Source organism: Anolis carolinensis, chromosome 4 (assembly GCF_035594765.1).
Source record: "Anolis carolinensis isolate JA03-04 chromosome 4, rAnoCar3.1.pri, whole genome shotgun sequence".
In the NCBI taxonomy this organism is placed as follows: Eukaryota; Metazoa; Chordata; class Lepidosauria; order Squamata; family Dactyloidae; genus Anolis; species Anolis carolinensis.
Window position 1 is genome coordinate 243,449,245 of NC_085844.1, and position 21,711 is coordinate 243,470,955.

Consider the following 21,711-nt stretch of genomic DNA (forward strand, 5'->3'; position numbering starts at 1 on the left):
GTGTAAATGTTGTGGAAAAGCTGGTGCAGTTCTATGGACTGCAAATTGGTCTTGGATCTGGTTCCTCAGTCCCACATCCTCCCCATTTCTCTAGTGATTGGCACAGGCCATTTATTGGCTATTGTTCAAATTATTTTATTATTATAATTATTATTATTATTATTATTATTATTATTATTATTATTATTATTGTTATTATTATTATTATACAGCATTTATATTCTGCCCTTCTCACCCTGAAGGGGACTCAGGGTGGATCACATTGACACATATAAGGCAAACATTCAATGCCATATAACATAGAACAGAGACAGAGACAGACGCAGAGGCAATTTAAACCTTCTCCAGCTTCCAGCTTCCTGAGGGTATGCTTGATTCCGGCCACAGGGGGAGCAGCTGCTTCATCATCCACTGCGATGGCACTTCCTCATTCCAATGGCGGCTGGGTGATTTTTATGGTGTCGTAAATTAGCCTCCCCACATATAAGTGGTACCTAAATTTCCTACTTGATAGATGCAACTATCTTTCGGGTTGCTTAGGTCAACAACAAGCAGGGGCTATATTTTATTTTAATTGTCGGGTGCTCACCCCAATACGGGCTGGCCTCGAACTCATGACCTCTTGGTCAGAGTGATTTATTGCAGATGGCTGCTAACCAGCCTGCGCCACAGTCCAACTCTATTACCATTCCACTCTTCACTGATCAGCCTGCCCCATCTCCTTTTATTATCCTAGTGACTCCAGGGGCAACTGCCTCATAGGTAAGGATTTGAAATAGGCTTTTTCAGTTTTCATTTTTTAATCCAATTGAATTTTCTTCTTATTAATGTTGTGCCTGACCTGGCATTGAGAACAATGTGTGTCACTTCAAGTGATAGATCCAGCAATCTAGTCCTGTTATCGCATATGCCACAGTTTATAGTGCTAACAATTTATGTTCCCTCCATGGTTGGTCCCATATACAGAAGCCCTTATTGAGATGGGATGGGATTTTATGTTCTGTTTCCTGCTTTCTCTAGGTTTCAACATGATGGAGGCATTTGGGTTGAGGGAGAAGGAGTATGCTTCCATCAAGGGGGTGGCTATGGAGCCCTACATCTTCCTGGGCACTCACACATACACCCTCTTCAGAGATATCCAGCTAACCCAGAAAACAAGGTAACATGGGAAACCATATCTGGAGATTCTTGACTGTAAGATTTTGGTGTCAAAATCCAGCTGTTATACTAGAGAATCTATCACAAGCAAGATGTAGTTCATGACAGGAAGTTGCAACACTCCTAGGATATATTAATGTCTTCTCAAATTATCTCTAAAATGGTATGCCAGAGGTGAATAGATTCATATATTTGAAGTTTTCTTGTTGCCTTTTTTCAAACTCCTCTTTCAAATGAAAAGCTGAAGTTTGAAAAGTTCATATAAAAAACCCATCAAAAACCTCATGCATATCTAACGTTTGCATTTTGTATTGACAACTAGTGTATTGGACGGATTGTGATCCAAGAAAGCCAATGTTCATCTTAATGGCTAGAATATCACTTATTTTCCTTTATAGGGCATTATTGCCTGATGTGCAACATCCACATTGAGTTCAATAGCATAGTTATGTATGTGGTGCTATTGTCCATGCAAATTTGGCTGCACAGTTGGTTGCACACTTGGTGTCTTTTTTTAGATTTATTTATTTATTTACTACATTTATATCCTGCTCTTCTCACCCCGGAGGGGACTCAAAGCGGCTTACAAATCAAACGTACATACAATATATTATTAGCATAGTACAATATAAGCATTAAATTACTATATTGTACTATATCATTATATGGTAATATTATTAGTAATATTACATTTAATATATAATATATAATTAATATTATTATATTATACTAGCTGTGCCCGGCCACGCGTTGCTGTGGCGAAGTATGGTGGTATGGGAAATAAAGTATTGAGGAATTGGTGGTAGTTAAGGTAAAGGGTAAAGGTGTGGAGTCCAGATAATCCAGTGCAAAGCAGATAATATAAGATTATAAATGGGTTATATAGCTGTGTGGAAGGGCCTTGAGTCTACACTGCCATCTAATCCAGTTAAAATCTGATAATTTGTATTTTATAGGCAGTGTGGAAGAGGCCTAAGTGAGGCCTAACTCTGCCTGTCCCCTGGGTGAGTGGGTTGCTAGGAGACCAAGTGGGCAGAGCTTAGCCTTCTAACTGGCAGCAATTGGATAAAAACAATTATTCCTCTCCCTCTAATTAGGACTTTATTTTTCTTTTCTTTTTGTTGTATCAACCTAGAGGCGTGGATGGTGGGTTGTGTTGTCAATTTTCGAGGTTGTGGGGTGTTTAGTTTTGTTGTTTTGGCGGTCACCAGGATTCCATCACTCTTTTATATATATAGATTATTATTAGTATAATATTGTATTACATTATATTATTAGTACATACGATATATTATATATATGTGTGTGTATGTAAAATTGCACACACACACACATATATATAAAATTAATTACATAACATTAATTATGTAAAATTAAAATTATATATATGTATGTAAAATAAGTTGTGCAAGAAATTCTTCAAAAAATGGTTCACATACTGTGTGGCTCTGCATGCAGAGGTTTCTGCTATCTAACCCTTCTGTAAGATCTCAGCCATTGTTTTGTGAATGTATCAGCTATTTTTGGATCTAGACTAGTTGGCTTGGATCTGAATAAACATGCAATGCAAATGGTATAAAATGGCTTCCCTACTCCCTTCTCTCCTGAACAATTCCCCAGCTTCCTGAAAAAAAAGGCTTCAGCAATAATCATATTGACCATGCTGTATGGTCAATGTGACCATATAGCATGGAGCCCATAGTGCAAGGAGACTATCAGAAAGCACGGGTATTGTTTCTTCAGGCACTCATTCGCCTTTGATATATACACAATCATTCACCACTCTGACTTAGGTTGCAGGAAGGAGTCCCTGAAGACTTTCATAGAGTTTTGTTAAGTCAGTTTGAACTTATGATCATATGACCCTATCAATGAGAAACCTACAGTCATAGAGATTGTCGCTATTTAATAATAATAACTATTTATATTCTTCCCTTCTCCTTGTGGGGACTCAGAGCGGATTACAGTGTACACAGATATAGGAAAACATTCAATGCCTTGTTACAATACAATGAGACACATATACACAAACAAAGGAAAAGTCTTCTTCATTCATTTCTGGCTTTTGGAGGTGGTACTCACCTCTGGCTCTGGGGAAGGTAATCTTCTCTATTTCCATTTCCAAGTTGAGGAGCCTGTATTGTTTCTTCCTAGTCGTGTGACTGGCATGACTGCTTGGAGCGTCTTATGCCTTTCCCACCGAAGTGGTACCTATTTATCTACTCTCATTAGCATGTTGCCAAACTGTAAGTTGGCAGGAGCTAGGGCTAACAGCGGGAGCTCACCCCATCCCACAGATTCAAACTGCTGACCTTCAGGTGAGCGGTTCAGCAGCACAAGGGTTTAACCCATTGTGCCACCACAGTTTTAAGAGAGGTCCTCCTTTGTCCCCACCATTTGACATTCTACAGTGTTCAGCAGGATCCTATAATTTTCAGGAAAAGAGTTTTGGGGGTGTATTTGGACTGTCAGCCTCTGCTGGAAAGAAAAAGACCATAATCTTCCATAGGTCAGGTGCTGAATCCATCATACTTTCACATATATGGCATGAGAATGAAAATATTGAACAAGTGCTACAACTAAATGACTGACACTTGTTTTTTATGGGTGTCACGAAGTGTCTTCTGTTTTCAGTAATATTTTTTGAAATTGTGATTGTTCCTTTCATTGGTCAACATCATTTTGTCCCCCTGGTGATTTATAATTCTTGGAGTTCTTTGCCCTGTTCTTGCTTCTTTGCCCTCTTCTTTCTCAGTGACATTTAATATGATTGGCTGCTCCATCTTCCATACAAAGATCAGTCCTTTTAAAAGTTAATTCAGTAATTTATTCTGCAGCTTAATATAGAGACACGAAAGAAGAGGAATTCTTTGCTGATAATGTTAGTATTTACAGAGTCCCAAGCACTGAGCTGCTGAACTTGCAGACTGAAAGGTCCCAGGTTCAAATCCCAGGAGCAGAGTGAGCACCCGCTGTTAGCTCCAGCTTCTGCCAACCTAGCAGTTTGAAAACATGCCAATGTGAGTAGATCAATAGGTACCATTCCGGCGGGAAGGTAACGGCGCTCCATGCAGTCATGCCGGCTACATGACCTTGGAGGTGTCTACGGACAACGCCGGCTCTTTGGCTTAGAAATGGAGATGAGCACCAACCCCCAGAGTCAGACATGACTGGACTTAACGTCAGGGGAAACCTCTACCTTTACCTTTACCTAATGTTAGTATTTATAGTAGTTCATTACATTCCTTGTTATTATTCTCTATGAATAAAAAAACACATATGAAATATTCTTTTCAGAATGAATGCTGTAAACCGTAACAAGAAAGTAACTACCGGATACCATTCTTACTTGTTACATATTAACTATTAAATTGTAACTTTGTTGCCCAAAGTGTAACTCATTGCCAATAAGAGTGGTGCAGATTGATCATTCCTTATCTAGAATTCCAAAATCTCAACTACTCCAAAATTGTCTATATGGGTGGCTGAGATAGTGACGCCTTTGTTTTCTAATGGTTCAATTTATACAGACTTTGTTTCATGCACAAAATTATTAAAACTATTGCATAAAATTGTCTTCAGACTATGTGTATAAGTCAACTTCATATTTAGACTTCAGTCCCATCCCCAACATATGTTATTAAATATACATTTATGCAAATACAGATATTTCAAAATCTGGAAAAAAAACCTCTAAAATCCCAAATACTTCTGGTCCCAAGTGATTTGAATATGGGCTGCTCAACCTGCAATTTTAACTTGCTGCTTCCAGGCACTGATAATGATGTCACTATTGTGTTATATAATGCTGGAATCACATAGGTTCCTATGAGGAAAGCGCACTGAGGACAAATAAGGCCAAAGCAATTGAGGGCAAAAAAGTGGGGAAATGGCAAAGAGACGACACAACGGCAAGAAGAGCAAAGGAGCAATGGACAAAGGCCTTGATAAAATGCAAACATTCATTGATTTGTTCAACTCTGCTGAAATCAGCTAACTTTAAAGCAAATGTCAAAATTAGAATATTCAAAGGAGCTCTGAAGCTCTTGTAAGAGTGACTAATTTCAAACGGAAGGTCATCTTGAGCAGACCTAACACACGGTTCTTGAAAATGTTACATATTGGAATTGTTGTGATGTGTTTTGAATTTTTTAAAGCACACACATACTAGGGCTGAAATGAATCAGACTGATCTAGAACAGCTCAATTCAGATCCAAAGTGGGCCAGATAAATCGGGACGGTGTATGCCATGATGAACCAATATGGTGTAGTGGTTTGATTGAACGATGGCGTTTAGAAATACAGTTTTGACATCCAGAGAAAGGAGGCAAGCAAGGCCCTTAAGGACTTTATCCCATGCATGTGGTGGGAGCATCATATTACCCTAGTGCAGTGATGGCCAACCTATGACACGCGTGTCAGCACTGACACGCCTAGCCATTTTTGCTGACACGCTGCTGCATGCAGATTGATTGGATGACTATGTCTTTTGTGGCCAAATTTGGTGTGATTTGGTCCAGTGGTTTTGTTGTTTACTCCATGGGAATTATGCATATTACAGTAGAGTCTCACTTATCCAACATAAACGGGTGGCAGAACGTTGGATAAGCGAATATGTTGGATAATAAGGAGGGATTAAGGAAAAGCCTATTATACATCAAATTAGGTTATGATTTTACAAATTAAGCACCAAAAAATCACGTTTAACAAATTTGACAGAAACAGTAGTTCAATATGCAGTAATGCTATGTAATAATTACTGTATTTACGAATTTAGCACCAAAATATCACGATGTATTGGAAACATTGACTACAAAAATGCGTTGGATAATCCAGAATGTTGGATAAGCGAGTGTTGGATAAGTGAGACTCTATTGTATATATATAATTTCTATTATTATTCTATTATTATTGTAGTATATTGTCATATTATTACTATTATATTATTATTATATTATTCATTGCTCATGACTACATTGAAACTAGAATAGAGAGAAATCAGCATGGAAACTGCAAGAGGTACCATAGATTGTTGTACATGGAAATAATGGTATTATATTTTTTTGATTTATTGAATACAGTTATATATTACAATTATATATATTCGAAAACATGCCAATGTGAGTAGATCAATAGGTACCACTCTGGCGGGAAGGCCACATGACCTTGGAGGTGTCTATGGACAATGCCGGCTCTTTGGCTTAGAAATGGAAATGAGCACCAACCCCCAGAGTCAGACATGACTGGACTTAACATCACGGGAAACCTTTACCTTAAGCTCAGAAGACGATCTCTGATCATCTTCTTTCCTCCGTGTTTTCAAGAACCTTTGAAACACTTCACTAATGATTTATGACAAGAAGTCCCCATACGTCATGGGAAGGGCTCTGTCATACATAGTTTTCTCTGTTTTCAAAGTGTCTAGAAAGGTGAAGGTGGGTGGGATAAAGTCTCAAGACAATCCAAACATAATAAATCCAGGAGTTGAGATCCAAGTAATATCTCACTCTGGAATGCTAGAATTATGAAAATATTTGGGGGGGGGGGGGTGAGGGGAGGATTTTTGTTTGCATGAGCTTATTATGACACCATTGTGTTGTACATAGATGTGGTTTTCTAGGTAATTATCTTGACATAAAGTTACATATATCAAATTCAGAAGTGATTTGGAATGAAACTGAGCCATGCAATATACCTAGCTAGAATAGTGACATTTTTTAAGCAGAATATGTGTGTGCCTCTCTCACCCTTTGTTTTGGTATGCAGCGTGCCTCCTCAGCATTTCTGTTTTCACTCTCTTTACTCACCGTATCATTAACCATCCATCTAGCGGGCCATCTGATAAGAGAGACAGAGCTCTGTCACATGTAATTTGCTGGTGACACACTTAAATTTTAATAAGTTCCAGGGTGCTTATCCCTCCTCTCTTCTCTTCTTTTTGCTTTGGAAGAAGTGATCAAACTTACACCCCATTTTTGGAAGAAGTCATTGCTGGGAGGTATTTGTGACCTTTGCCTTTGACATGGTCATCAAACTAGATGGGATGTTAATTGCCCAGTTGCATGGTTGCAATTATGATGAATGTTTTAGAAATCCCAAAATAGCAGCGGTGGGATTTGTCACTGTCATCAAGGTTAGTCTCATAGAACTTGGTAAGGACACTAATGTTGTCCGTAAAATCATAGAATTGAAAGAGACCACAATCTGGAGTTCAAGAATTGGTATTTTCTTGTTAGGTCAGACAGGGTTTCATAGCTCTACCCTGTTTGGAGACTGCATCTTTTCTGGGGGAAGTGGAAGCTTCTATCAAATGAAGTTTCTTCCAGATAAATTTGTTATTGGTAATGCCAAGGGAATTACAGCCAGGCTCTGTAATTTCTGGGATCCATTTATATGCCTATTTGGCAGTCCACGGTTATTGGAAATTGGGGTGGATATATTAGTGTATCTTTAAAGCATGCTATTTTGACATTCATTCAGTCATATATCCATTCTAAACTGTTTCTACCTTAAGCTGCAGAATTTGTGACAGGAGGGTTCTTTGCAAAAAGTTTATTTTGATGCAATAGATGACATTCTGCATCACTGAAGATCTGTCATTGTAGCTGTATCTGATGATACCACCTCCTGAAAACATGCTGTTTTAGCTTGAGAGCATCCCGACTGAAACATGTCCAAGATACTAGGGATCAGGGTGCAAGGAAATGACATCAGCAGCTCTCTCTTAGTCATGGGCACATCGAGAACAGGAAGCTGGAGAGGTCCATTGGGGTCCTATCACAATGGCCTGGGTTAAGGCACTCTGCAACTTCAATCTCCAGGATCCCAGAAATGCTTTAGTCGAGGCACTGTCAGAAGTTTGAGGGTCCATGTTTGGTCACTAACAACCATTAACATGAATCCATAACACTTATGAGGTCATAGGTCCAGCTTATGATCGCGTATGTGCCGAACCGTAAGCCAGCTGCTGTTTTCTATTAAAAGATGTACTTTAGAATGTATTTTGATACATTTAAGTTGCCAAGAACTGTGTCACAACATTCAGAGGTTGTGCAGAATGTGGTAATAGTGACATCCAATCTGTGTATTCATCCAAATGGGTGGCTCACTTCCATACACATTAGAATTCATGAAGACTGAATTCCTGAAGCATCCTAGCTAAAAATCAAACCTGGTGAAAACCTTTCTTCTAATAGACTTTTCCAAGTCCTAGATGATGCAAATTTCCAAATGCAAAATGTATTCCATCCATGCCAATTTCTGAATTGTGAGGACCATAGACATTGGCCCGATAGGGATTGTGGCGTGAGAACTCCTCAATCTTCACAGATGTTGTTGTTTGACTTTAAGTCATTTTTTACATTTGATTGACCCTAAGGTAACCCTATTACAGATTTGCTCAGAAGAGATTTCTCGTTATTCTATGCAAAATTCTACTGGGGATTGTTTTGCACAGAAAATATTATTTTCTATGCCAAAAATGGTATTTCCTTTGAAAAGAATACTGTACTTGAGGATTGGTTGTGTGCAAAGTTTGTTTGGGGTTGTTTTTCCACAGAAAATGCTGTTCCTAGCACAGAAATAAAAAAGTGTGCATTTCTTATGTAGAATAACTCATTTCAAAGAATCTTGCAGCAGGAAGAAAAATACTAAATTACTCATTGCATTATCCAAGAAGAAAAGCAGAAAAGACTTGTATACCTATTAGAGAGTGGTAAAGACATATCTGCTGTGGATGATACAAAAGTGAATAAGTAGGGGTGAAAAGGGCCTTTTTGAAAGGATTCATATCATGCCAAGATTGCCCCAGTTTTGTGGTGTTATGCAAGTTGTACAGATCTCAGTTAATGACTTTGGAACATGACTTTGGTTGTTGAGTAGCTACCCACACTTGTCTTCATAATCCGAGGTTTATAATGGCCCGGCATGTATTCCATCTGATTCTATTATTGACTACAGCTTTGCAAATCAAGACAAAATGGATTATTAAGAGGCAGCTATAACTTCCTTTTTAAGTTTAATTGCTGAAACATAGGGATAATTTTAATCTTGTTTAAAGAAGCAAAGCTTCTTAACATCGAATTGGGAGATTCCACAGAGTATATTTCGTCAAAATGTACAGAGACCCAAATTGGTTGTTCTTAGAGCCAGTATATAGATGTGAGTGTGTGTTTGTGTGTGAGAGTGCGTTATTCCCCATTTCAAGGGCATGAAGTCATTGGAAAGAAAGAAAGACTTCAAATGAAAGAGATTACTTTTGGTTATATTGCCTTGAAATTAAGGGCTGACAGACAACTACTTTGTGTCAATGCACTTTGAGTATTCGACTAGGACTCTGGGAAACCAGGGTTTGACCCTGAAAGCCTGTTATGTACTTGTGCAAGTCATATGCTCTCAGCTTCAGAGGAAGATAATGGTAAACTTACTCATAAATCTTGCCAAGAAAACTCTAGAATATGGTGCTGTAACTGAACTGGAAGAGTCAGAGTAACATAACAACAACAACCAATATTTTACCAAGATGGCTTTCAACAAATAAGCGCTAATGATCCCTAATTCTGATAACAAGTTTTTAATTGATCACAAAATCATAGAACCTTAAAATTGGCAAGAACTAAAAGAAGTATCTAATCCAAATTACACAAAGCTAAAGCATGCCCTGTAAATGCTGACTGAACCACTCTTTAAAGATGCTAAAGAAAAAATTTCCACTCATTCCTAGAATTTCTTGTAATTTGGGTCACCTTCTGACCTCTGGGGTTGTAGAAAACAGATTTTCTTAATCTTCCAAATGATATCCATCCAAGTATTTAAAGAGGCTATCGTATCACCTCTAAATCTTCTCTTCCCCAATCTAAGCACACATCATTGCTCATTGTCATAACTTTGTCTTATTTTCTGATTGACTAATTAATCAAAAGATTTTTGTCCCATCTATCACTCTGATGTCCCTGCTTTTGAATGTGGTTAACACATCCTGACGAGACAACAATAAGTCATCAAAATAGAAAGTGACATCATATCAGTGGCTGATCTTGAAATAACATTGGATGCCAGTTGACAAATATCAAATATTTACTGAACATACTCACAGACTGCATGAGTATTCAGGTGAGGTTTAAGACTGTTAAGAGTTTTCGATCTGGAGGATGTTGGATTAGAAAAGGCAAGTGTAGACTGGAATTTGAAAGGAAATAGTTATGGAAATCTACTTGCTTACATCCAGTTCCTTAAATGAGTTTACTAAGGTGCATTTGGGTTGTAAGTCAATGAGAAGGATGCAACATTTCTGGTCTTTGCAATAATTTTAAGTTAGTCTGGTTACTTGGATGTGACTTCACTAGAAGAAGCAGAGAAATGTAACATGTTTCAAGTTATGGCTTATACTATGTTTGGTCTGTCAATGTTTATCTGGGGGAACAGTAGGGCTCCATTATAAGCATAAAAAGACACTGGGGGCCCACCAGAGCCCCACAGGCTGTGTACTGTACACACCCATGCTTTAACAGTTATTATTATAACTGAGCTGCATTTTGAACTGAACTACTTTTAAACATGGAACTATTACTTTTAATATTGCTTTCCAAGCTCTGTTGTGAATAATAATAATAATAATCCCAGCATATCTATCTTGTTTGCTGTGTCATACAACGTCGTTGTGTCAATAATAATAATAAATAATGCCAAGTTAATATAAAATTCATTTGAATCTATTCTAATTTTTTTGGGCTTTTGCTTCCAATTTATTTCCTCAGTGAAGTATTTCATTTTGGATTTCCTGCTGAATATACCATCACTTTCCTTCTCCGGCTCCTGCCAGAAAGCCCCAGGGAAACCTTTGCTGTGTGGCAGATAACAGATGAGGATTTCCAACCTCTCCTTGGCATCATCCTTGACCGTAAGTAGGTTCAAAGAACATTCAGTGGTTGTCCCCAAGGAAAAAGCCTTTGTGATGCCTTCCTTTTGACCTGGCATCAAATTTGGTTTCTTTTATTTGGCAGGAGACCAATATTTGCATTACAGAAGCTGGGCATGATAACCTTGTTGTCCTTTAGATTTTGATTACTCCAGTCATCTCTCTCCCACTGACCAGATGGTCAGGGCTGATGGGAAGTGTTGATTAGGTTGGAAAAGGCTGAGAAGAACTAGCCTGTCAACATCTGGAGAGCAACATGTTCTCTAGTCTTATTTTGGTGTAATTTAATCCTAAATTGTTGGGGTGTGTGTGTGTGTGTGTGTGTGTGTGTGTGTGTGTAAAAGGTAAGGTACATACATATGATATTACTGGTTTCTGAATATGTAGACTGGGTCTTTGACATTCTGTGGGGCTTGGTTACAGAATTCCCCATGGATATGAAAATCCGTGGTTACTTAAGTCACATGATATATAATGCTATAGTAAAATGCCATCCCTTATATAAAATAGTAATAACAAGATTTGCTTTTGTGATTTTTTAAAAAATGCTTTCAGGCCATGGATTGTACCTGTAGATGCTGAACCCATGGATATGGAGGGATGGCTTTATCTATCTGTATTGTATTTTAGTTCAGTTTTATTTGTGCCAGTGGGCATGATTATGTCACACAATTTAAAAAGCTTCAGATAATAGGAGCAGCTTATCCCACTTCAGATAACAGAAGCACCAATATAGAAGATGGAGCCAGGATTTTCCCCTGCTGCTCCAGATACTAGGATATGGATTGATGGTTTAAGATTGCAGTAAAAGAGATTGTCCCCTAAACATTAGGAAGAACATTGTCATGGTAGATAATAGTGGAATTGACTGTCTCAGAAGGAGGTGAACTCTTCTTCTTTGTGGGTGTTTAAAGAGAGGTTGGATGTATGACTCTATGAGTGCTTTAGGTGTTGATTCCTACACTGGAAGAACTTGTTAGCCCTTCAGTTGTTTCAACAACAACAACAACAACAACAACAATAATAATAATAATAATAATAATAACTATTATTATTATTTACCTGTCTCTCCATATGGCTCAAAGCAGTGTACTATACAAAATCCCAGAAAACTTGTAAAGTATCTATACAAACATACGATAGTCTATGTACAAAGAAAATGTGTCCAAATGACATATATTGTTACAGTTCCCTGTACAAAGCTCAATTTGGCTGTACCCGACAAAATGAAAAGGAGCAACAGCTCTAACACAAAAGTTATTCAAGTCTGGTATTGGTTCCAATGTATATAGGCTTCAGGCATACATAGTCAATGAAAATATCTTCCAAACAGATGGCTGGTCGTGTTGCTGTATATTGGAATGAAGAAAATAATGATGGAGCACCGCTCTCAAAAAAGTCTACGAAAGTAAAGTCCAAATAAAAGTCTACGAAAGTAAAGTCCAAGTCTACAGGGGTCCCGGGTATTTTTGACCCTGTTTCAGGGAGAAAATCCCCTTCTTCAGGAGTTGTTAAACTCAGCAACAATGAATTTCTATCTAAATCAAAACATAGAGTAACAAGTATTTTACCAGCAGTATTAACAAAAGTAAAGGTAACTCATATAACAGTATTATACTTACATAGTGCCTAATTGCTTTCACTAAGTGACTCTGCTTGTGGTGATTTCAACTGCGAGTGATTCTGGAGGTTCATTCAAAGGTTTTTAAAGAGTACTTGATAGTTTAAAGGAAACAGCTAAAATTAAGTGATTCATTAAGTCCCTGAGGGGAAAAGATTTTAAACTTAAAGATCCAGTACATTTCCCTTTGGGATAATAGTTTTTCCAAGTCCATGTAAGGTTTTTGAGAGATGCATTCCAGAGCACAAAATTTAAATGAGGTAGATGAATGCTTGTATTGGGTGAAGTGTGAATATAAAAAAGATTCTGTAGATAAATTTTTGATTCTGGATTTATGTTCAGAGATTCTGATTCTCAAGGGTCTGGTTGTTTTTCCGATATACCAGAGATCACAGTCACATGTCAAGAGGTAGATTACATTGCTGCTATTACAAGTGGAAAAATGTTTTAGTGTGGTGCCCACTTTGTTCCTATAATTATATATCTCCTTGGTCTTCCAAGATTGAGGACAACACTTACAGTGACCACAAGGATAATGGCCTCTAAGGGTACTCTTCGGTGTACTAATGGGAGTGATTAAATCTGTATGGATTAAATATTCTCTAATATTTTTAGTACGCCTGTTTCCAAAAATAGGTAATTTATCACAACCTGAAATATCTTGAAGAAGATGCCAGTGTTTTTTTATAATTTGGATTATGTGTTTGGAGTAATGCGATAATTCTTGTGTCCAGATAATTTGATTTTTAGTTTGTTTAGCTGATTCTTTCAGTAGGGTGGTTCTATTAGTTTTTTCAGCTTTAATTAATGCCTTTTTGATGACATGTTTAGGATAGCCTCTACTTCTAAACTCCTGGCTTAAGGTCAGGCTTTCATGAATGAAGTGTTCATTAGAGCTTGAGTTACGCTTTAGTCTAAGTAATTGTGAAAATGGAAGATTGGTCTTTAAACCAAAGTGGTGGAAGCTATTATAATGAAGAAAAGAATTCTTATCTGAAGGTTTTCTGAAGTTCTTGACCAAAAGTTTGTTATGATATTTATACACAGTAACATCCAAAAAATTGATATGTGACAGGTTGAGATGACTGGTAAACTTAATAGACGTATGTATAGTGTTAATCCAATTAGAGAATCCTACTGCGGCCTCAGTTGTTTTAAATACTATGAATATGTCATCAATAAATCGGCCATAGTATATTATACTAGCATAGTACATATTTAAAGATGGATTTAGCAATATAGTGTTTTCTAAATTTGCCATGAAATCGATGGGGGCTAACGGACTTCCCATAGTGACACCGAAGGTCTGAAAGTAAAATTGGTTTTGAAAACGGAAATAATTTTTCTCCAGTACTATATCTAACAGGTCCATCAAGAAATGTGTAGGTGGTTGCAATTTTGTTCTCCTACGAAGGATATTCTCTATGATGGTACGAGCCTCATCTAGTGGAATGTTAGTATAGAGTGAGGTGACATCAATCGTAACTAGAATGCTGTCCTCCTCAATTTTGAGATTTTCTACAATATTAATGAAGTGCTTTGTATCTTTAATGTAGGAATCACAGAGAGGGACAAATTGAGCTTTGTACGGGGAACTGTAACAATATATGTCATTCAAAGCAGTGTACGACATGATAAACCAGAACACTATTAAAACATATATAACAAATATAAACAGGAAAAATGCAGATTAAAATTACTGATAAATGCAGGTTAAAATTCACAAGTTAAAATTGACTGGAGAGGCCTGCTGGAAGAGATAGATCTTCAGTTGCATCTTAAATTCTGACAGTTGTTTTAGCTGTTAGATCTCTTCTGGCAGGTCGTTCCACAGTTTTCTTTTTGGGTGACCAATGAAAAGGTCCTCTGGGTGACAGATGCCTATCAGGTTTTGGCTGGTTGGAGTCAGCATCTCCCAGAGGATCTCAGTGTCCAAAGGAGCAGGTTGTATGGGAGAAGGTGATTGTATAGATAACGTGGACCAAAACCATGTAGGACTTTCAAGGTCAAAACCAACACTTTGTACTTTGCTTGGAAACTAATTGGCAACCAATGGAGTGACTGTAGTGTAGGGGTAATACGCTCACACCTAGATGCTCCTGTAACTAGTCTGGCTGCCGTGTTTTGTACTAATTGGAGTTTCCGAACTTGGTACAGATGTAGCCCAATGTAAAGTGCATTGCAGGAGTCCAACCTTTAGTCCTATCTCATGGGCAGCATGAAGTATTTCCCATTGTCTTCTACTTGATGATGATAATATTAGAAATTGAAGTGAAACTTCCTTCACACAAACCATGTACTCTGTTATGGTTCCTCTGTTCAACATGTTTACAAATGTCTTTGATGATAGAATAAAGGGTATACTTATCATGCTTAACCTGTCATCCAAGGGGGGAAATTTCTCGCACTTTCTGACAGTGCAGCAATTAAAATAGATGGATTATTGCTGACATCCATTGGGAGTGGGAAAATCAAGAATAACCAACCATCCCTACTGTGGTGTCCTTAATAAGAAAAAAAAAAGACACCATTATCCTTAGTTCTGGTATACATGCCTGCAATATAACTGCATGCACAGATATTATTGCAATAGGTCACTGTGTAAGGCGGTGCTCCTATTTTCACCTATTTTTCGATTTCAGTCCAACTGATTAAGAGGGATGTATGTCATAAGTTCTGTATCTCAAGAACTAGAACTGATAGGGGAAAACTGGTGCCGTTTTCTTTAACTGGGAAAGTCAGATATACACAGAAACAGGTCTAACATTTGAGGCATCAAAATGTGTGTTAGCCAATGTTATCTCTCTGGATATAAAGCCTTGAATCTGCAATTCATCATGCCTGTATTGTGCCCTTTAAAAATGATATCTTTATTTCTCCCTTTTCTTCATGTAGCCAACAAAAAAACCTTGATATACTTTCATCGGGATTATGAAGCAGATGTAGAGGAAATCACCTTTGACCAACTGGAAGTGAAGAAAATATTCTATGGAAGCTTTCACAAGGTTCTTATGAAATTGAGGAGAAATCGAAATATACAGAATGATTCAAATTTATTGCTTTTGGTTTGAATTTTCTGGAGGATGCTACTAGGAACATTTTTAGGCTTTTTGCTAACCTGTTCGTGTTTGTGTGTATTAAAACATTAACTAATTTAGTATGTGTATGTGAGGGTGGAGGTTGTTCCAGCATAATGATGAATTGCTAGTACATTTCCTGTCTGCATGGGCTAATCTATTCAAATGTATGCATAAATGTATCCAAGAATACATGCAGTAAGGAAACATGAAGTCTCCAAAGAGAAAATAATAATAACAATCCAATGACTAAGGTATTAAAAATGATCTACAAATTAAACCGGCATGAGTAGTTGGACCTATAAAGCTGCTTACACTGAATGAGATCATGGTTCCATCAAATGCCAGAAGCTTTGTAAGATTTGACGCCAAGATCTTTCTCAGCACTGTTATTTAAGTTATTTTTAAATCAGAGATCACAGTGAGCCTGGGACATGTTGCAAGTGAAGTACGTGCTCCGTTCATCATACATCCATGATGCCATTTAATTTATATGAAATAAATATCCTTCTTCCATTTGTGAACCTTGAAATTGTCAGCTGAATATTGCAGAGGTGTGTTAGGTAGATGGTACCAATGATCTTGTGGAATATAAGTTGGGAACAAAGACATTTAATTGGATTACATGTATCTGGATAAATAACAAGCCAGACACATGGCAATGACAGATATTGGAAAGGTTACCTTTTGGGACTACAAGTTAACAGAATTCTTCATCAACATGGCCAAGGTTGAATTCCACAAAGTAACTTTTCTAAATATTGGGTTAGGCTGACACAAATGCTGAAACAAATGGTCACAAATATTTGACTGCATCAGAAATATCAAATTCCAACATCCAAAATTTCAAAATACAAGCTCAATTTCAGAACAATTGGGGAAAAAACCCACCTGTCATTTCTTATAAATATAGAATCATAGAATTGGAAGAGACCTCCTGGGCCATCCAGTCCAACTCCCAACTTTCCAAGAAGCAGGAAAATAGCATTCAAAGCATCTCCCACAGATGGCCATTCAACCTCTGTTTCAAAGCCTCCAAAGAAGGAACCTACACCACACTTCCTATAGTTTGAAGCCATTATTCCACATCCTAGTCTTCAGAGCGGCAGAAAACAAGCCTACTCCTTCCTCCCTGTGACTTCCCCTCACATCTTGATACATGGCCATCATGTCTCCTCTCGGCCTTCTCTTCTGCAGGCTAAACATGCCCAGTTCTTTAAGCCGCTCCTTATAGGGCTTGTTCTCCAGACCCTTGATCATTTTAGTCACCCTCCTCTGGACACATTCCAGCTTGTCAATATCTCCCTTAAACTGTGGTACTCAGAATTGGATACACTATTCCAGGTGTGGTTTGACTAAGGTAGAATAGAGGGGTTGCATGACTTCTCTGGATCTAGACCCTATAATCCTATTTCTCTGGCATATTTTAATTTGTAATATACCAGTGATCCAATTATTTTCTTTGCCACACACCAAATATAAACTTTCATAGGACTAGATGTTTTTATTGGATAACTGTTTTATTGCTGTGTTTTGATATTTGATTGTTTTATCGGGCAAGGCCCCATGTAAGCCGCCCCGAGTCCCTTCGGGGAGATGGGGCGGGGTATAAAAATAAAGTTATTATTATTATTATTATTATTATTATTATTATTATTATTATTATTATTATAGAATTGGTAAGCATTGATTTAGAGCAGTGGTTTTCAACCTGTGGGTCCCCAGATGTTTTGGCTTTCAACTCCCAGAAATCCCAACTGCTGGTAAACCGGCACTTCTGGCAGTTGTAGGCCAAAACACCTGGGGACCTACAGGCTGAAAACCACTGATCTAGGGAGTGCTGAATTGTCCTTAAGAGCTTACCTGGAGCTATGACCCACCATAACCAGGATTCCCCGATAAACTACTGCAGAGATGGGAATGCCACCTCAGGGAGCCAGTTGCTTATGGCAATTGCCACCATTTTCCCTTCCAGGCATTCAAAAATTCCAGAAGTCATTTTTAAAATTAACATTTCTAGACTTATATATGAGTATATACCAGGCATGGGCAAACTTTGGCTCTCCAGGTGTTTTGGACCGGTAGGCTGTTAGGAATTGTGAGAGTTGAAGTCCAAAACACCTGGAGAGCCAAAGTTTGCCCATTCCTGTATATACAGTAATTACTTGTAAAAAGTCCCAAATACCGAAACATCTCTTTTATTCCTTTCTGGACTACAAGAAATAAACAAGTTTATATATTATCTTTTATTCCTTTCTAGAGTAAAAGTTAATATATAATCTTATTCTGAATGTTTTCTTGATTTATTCCTGCTTTTCCCACTCTGTGTGGTTCTCTCTGCACTCTCTTTTTATTAAAGTTGTTTTATAGTTTATTCCTAAGCCACAGCGATGGAATGAATCCACCAAGTCCAAGGCTATGACCAACATAAAAGTAATAAAATAAAAATGCATCATCAGCATTATTATTATGTTTATTATGTTTATTTATACCCAACTTTTCCTTTCCACAAAGAGACTCATGAAACCAATAACAATGCATTAAAATAGCCAAAACATAAAAGCTGGGGCAGTTAAAAAAAAAAAAGCTCAATCAAACACATTTACAGTGTTCAGTATTTCATTCTTTCAGGGTTAATGCTGGATGTTGATTTTTAAAATGTGTCCGCAAGCTTCCCTGAAGGCTTCCCCTTAAATAAATAAAAATGCCATGGCTACCAGTACTATTATGCACCTTTCCATTTATCTCATGACAAAACTTTGGCTTTTGAAATTTCTATGAAATGTCTATAGAAGGCCTAATAATGCCAACATTTGATCTTCTATTTCTTTTTTAAACTCTGCTTATATGATTGACTCTCGGAGTAAGGTCTGCCATTTATTCCTGCCTGTTACCTCTCTGCTTTAAGAAGCCAACTTGCTGCAATGGGTTAAACCCTTGTGCTGGCTAGACTGCTGACCTAAAGGTTGGGTTGCTGCTCTGAAGGATCCTGGTTTGAATCTGCAAGATGGGGTGAGCTCTTGTCTGTTAGCTCTAGCTTGCAGGGATATGAGAGAAGCCTCTCAGCAGGATTGTAACCCATCTGGGCATCCCTAGGGCAACGTCTCTGTAGACGGCCAATTCTCTCACACGAGAAGCAACTTGCAATATGTTCTCAAGTCGCTTCTGACATAATAAAAAAAACCCTTCTCTGCTTTTGTACATTAATGGTGTTAGATGGGACTATTCTCACTTGACTCCATGGTACAATTTAAAGAGACAGGACTTAGCATAAAAGAACTGTTTGCTTATGAGAATCTCAATGGTGAATTATTTAATGATAGATTGAAGCCCATTCATTCTCGTTTTACAGTTCTGAATGCCTTTACCTGCTTTAAAGAATTGTCAGGCTTTCATCAAGAGAAGATATGTATTACTTTGTTCTGTCTTTCTTTCCTCCTATTATTATTTCCAATCTGTTTCTCTCTCTGCTTGTATCAAGCAATCTCCTTATGTCTATCCATCCAGCTCCCTCTTCTGCTTTTGGCCATTCCTTTACCTCTCTGCTTTTGCAAAATGTTCCCTTGATCATTATCAAACTCACCTTTTACAACATGTTTCCTAGATCACCAGAAATCCCTCTTCACCAAACCTATGAGTAGAAAGAAATATTGCTAGATTCAATAGTTCTAAAAGAAAACACAGTAGCATTTGCCTACTTCCCCAATACTTGTAAGAATTGAAGTGCCTTTATTTTGTGTGTCCCTTAAAGAGCCAATTTGAGAAAGAAAGTATTGACAAAATATAATCAGTATGATTACTTATTTACTTACTTGGGCGATCCCTCTTTGTCCAAGGATGATAGCTTTCCAAGTGCAGTGTCTTGGCGGTGAATATGTAGGTGACTCTGAAGCCCTATTCTTGACCCACATATTCTCCCACAGTGAGGACATTGGGTTCCAGGTGGAATGTGGTCCCAGTCAGGGTTGGCTTGACATACCTTCCTCTTGGAACCCTCCACCCTCCATTCATGCCTCTTCGAATTCCACAGCACTGCTGGTCACAGCTGACCTCCAATAAGAGCACTCAAGGGCCAGGGCTTCTCTGTTCTCGGTGTCTATGTCACAGTTTTCAAAGTTAGCTTTAAGCCCACTTTTAAATCCCTTTTCCTGTCAATCAACATTCCGTTTTCTGTTCTTGAGTTGGGAGTATAGTAACTGCTTTAAAACAGATCCTTTCACATCCTTAACCCAACCTCACAAGGTTAATCTCTAGAGTTAGTGTTATCCAGTGTATTAACTTGTGAAGTCACCTCCCTCTCACTGAACAGGTCAATAATAATATTTAACAACACATTTCTGCAAAAAACACTACACATGAGGATGAAGTACCCCTAAATACATCCATACTCCCACACACTCTTCTCCTACCTGCCACTCATGTTGTTCTGGTGGCAAGGAGAGTGTTTGGACAACAGCGGTGGCTTCCCAGACAAGATTCCTCTTCCACAACTTCCTCTTCCACATTATAAAATTGGTTGAATTAGTGACTGAGTCTTGCTTCATTGATTGCCATGATCTATCCTTTGTAGTGCATGAGGGCAGCAAGCTGCCATGGGGATTATAGGGTAGCTCACATGGAACTCACATGTTATAGGGCCAACCCTAAGTGAACTTGGGATCCAGCCAGATTAAATCCTGTTTGTTCAACTATGCCTTATTTGTGCCTGGAAGCCCATTTTCCCTACTGCAAAGGTTATTTCAGACCTGCATTCCAAACATCTGCCACTAAACCTTTTAGAAATGTCTTGGACCACTAGGTTTTGATTGCCATTAACATGTAAATCTAACAAGTCATAAAAACTTTTTTGTCTGTGATTAAACAGACTTACATGAGAATCTTCTGAAAATCTTCCTCGATTCCTGGTTTGTGTCTTTCAGTTAATCCAGGCCCCTTCCACAACTGAATGAAATCCCGTAATATCTGCTTTGAACTGGGATATATAGCAATATGGACTCAGATAACCCAGTTCAAAGCAGATATTGTGGGTTATTCTGCCTTGATATTCTGGATTATATGGCTGTGTGGAAAGGCCCTCAGACAGATAATACAAGGGTCTTGCAGAAATGCCATTGGAATTGACACTTTTGTTGGTTCAAAATGTAGTTGAATACTTTTCCTTAAAAAACTTCTATTGAAATAAATTCCACTAACTCTTCTTTGAAATAAAATAGATTAGTTCTAGAGTTCTGTTGAATAAGCCTCTGTTTTGTCTTCTATCTGCCTTATAGCCCCCACTAGAGATGTAGGAAGCAAAATACAATCCCTCTGGCCCTCGTGCATTTCACCAGGTCCTTGGATTGTTATCCACTCCTTCATAGAGCAACCTTTCCTCTCTTCCTTCCATGCACAATAGCAGATTTTGGGTGGAAAATGATACACAAAGCCTTCAACAACACAATACACAAAGCAATACACTTTTCTTTGACAAGGCATGCTAATGCGGAGTCACCAATATGCTTTTGTATATACAAAAATGAGTTTCCTCTCCCATATTTTTCATATGCATCCATTTCAGCATCATCCATCACTTTCAAAAACAGCGCAATATGTTCCATCAGTGCATATGTAAATGTTAACATAAATTTTAAGAGTAGTGGATCTTTGCATTCCTTTGAGACACAGGAGTTCTGTAAAACAGAGTTGTTGCCTCTTCTTTGGAGCAAATAAAATCTGGTACTTGTGGATGCTGTGATGGATTTCACCAGCATCCTTAACTACCTTCACCCAAATATCCTATATGAAAGAGGTCAGTCTGAAGCTCAGTTCAAAAAATTAGTTTGTGATGTTTGTGTGCGTTAATCACAACTTTCTTGGAGGATAGTTAAATCTGAGTTCTCTGTCTCAGTGATCTGGTTATTGACGTTAGAACCAAGTTCTTCTTTATCCAAGGCTGATT

General features: G+C 37.9%; 1 protein-coding gene across 1 annotated transcript in view; it reads left to right on the forward strand.

Annotated features, from left to right (window-relative positions):
* Positions 1-21,711, forward strand: part of col20a1 (collagen type XX alpha 1 chain) — a 175,330-nt gene that overhangs the window by 100,229 nt on the left and 53,390 nt on the right. The window contains exons 23-25 of the mRNA XM_062979041.1: positions 1,021-1,159; positions 10,915-11,057; positions 15,592-15,701. Coding sequence (XP_062835111.1) covers positions 1,021-1,159; positions 10,915-11,057; positions 15,592-15,701 — 392 coding nt within the window. The remainder of the gene's footprint in view (positions 1-1,020; positions 1,160-10,914; positions 11,058-15,591; positions 15,702-21,711) is intronic.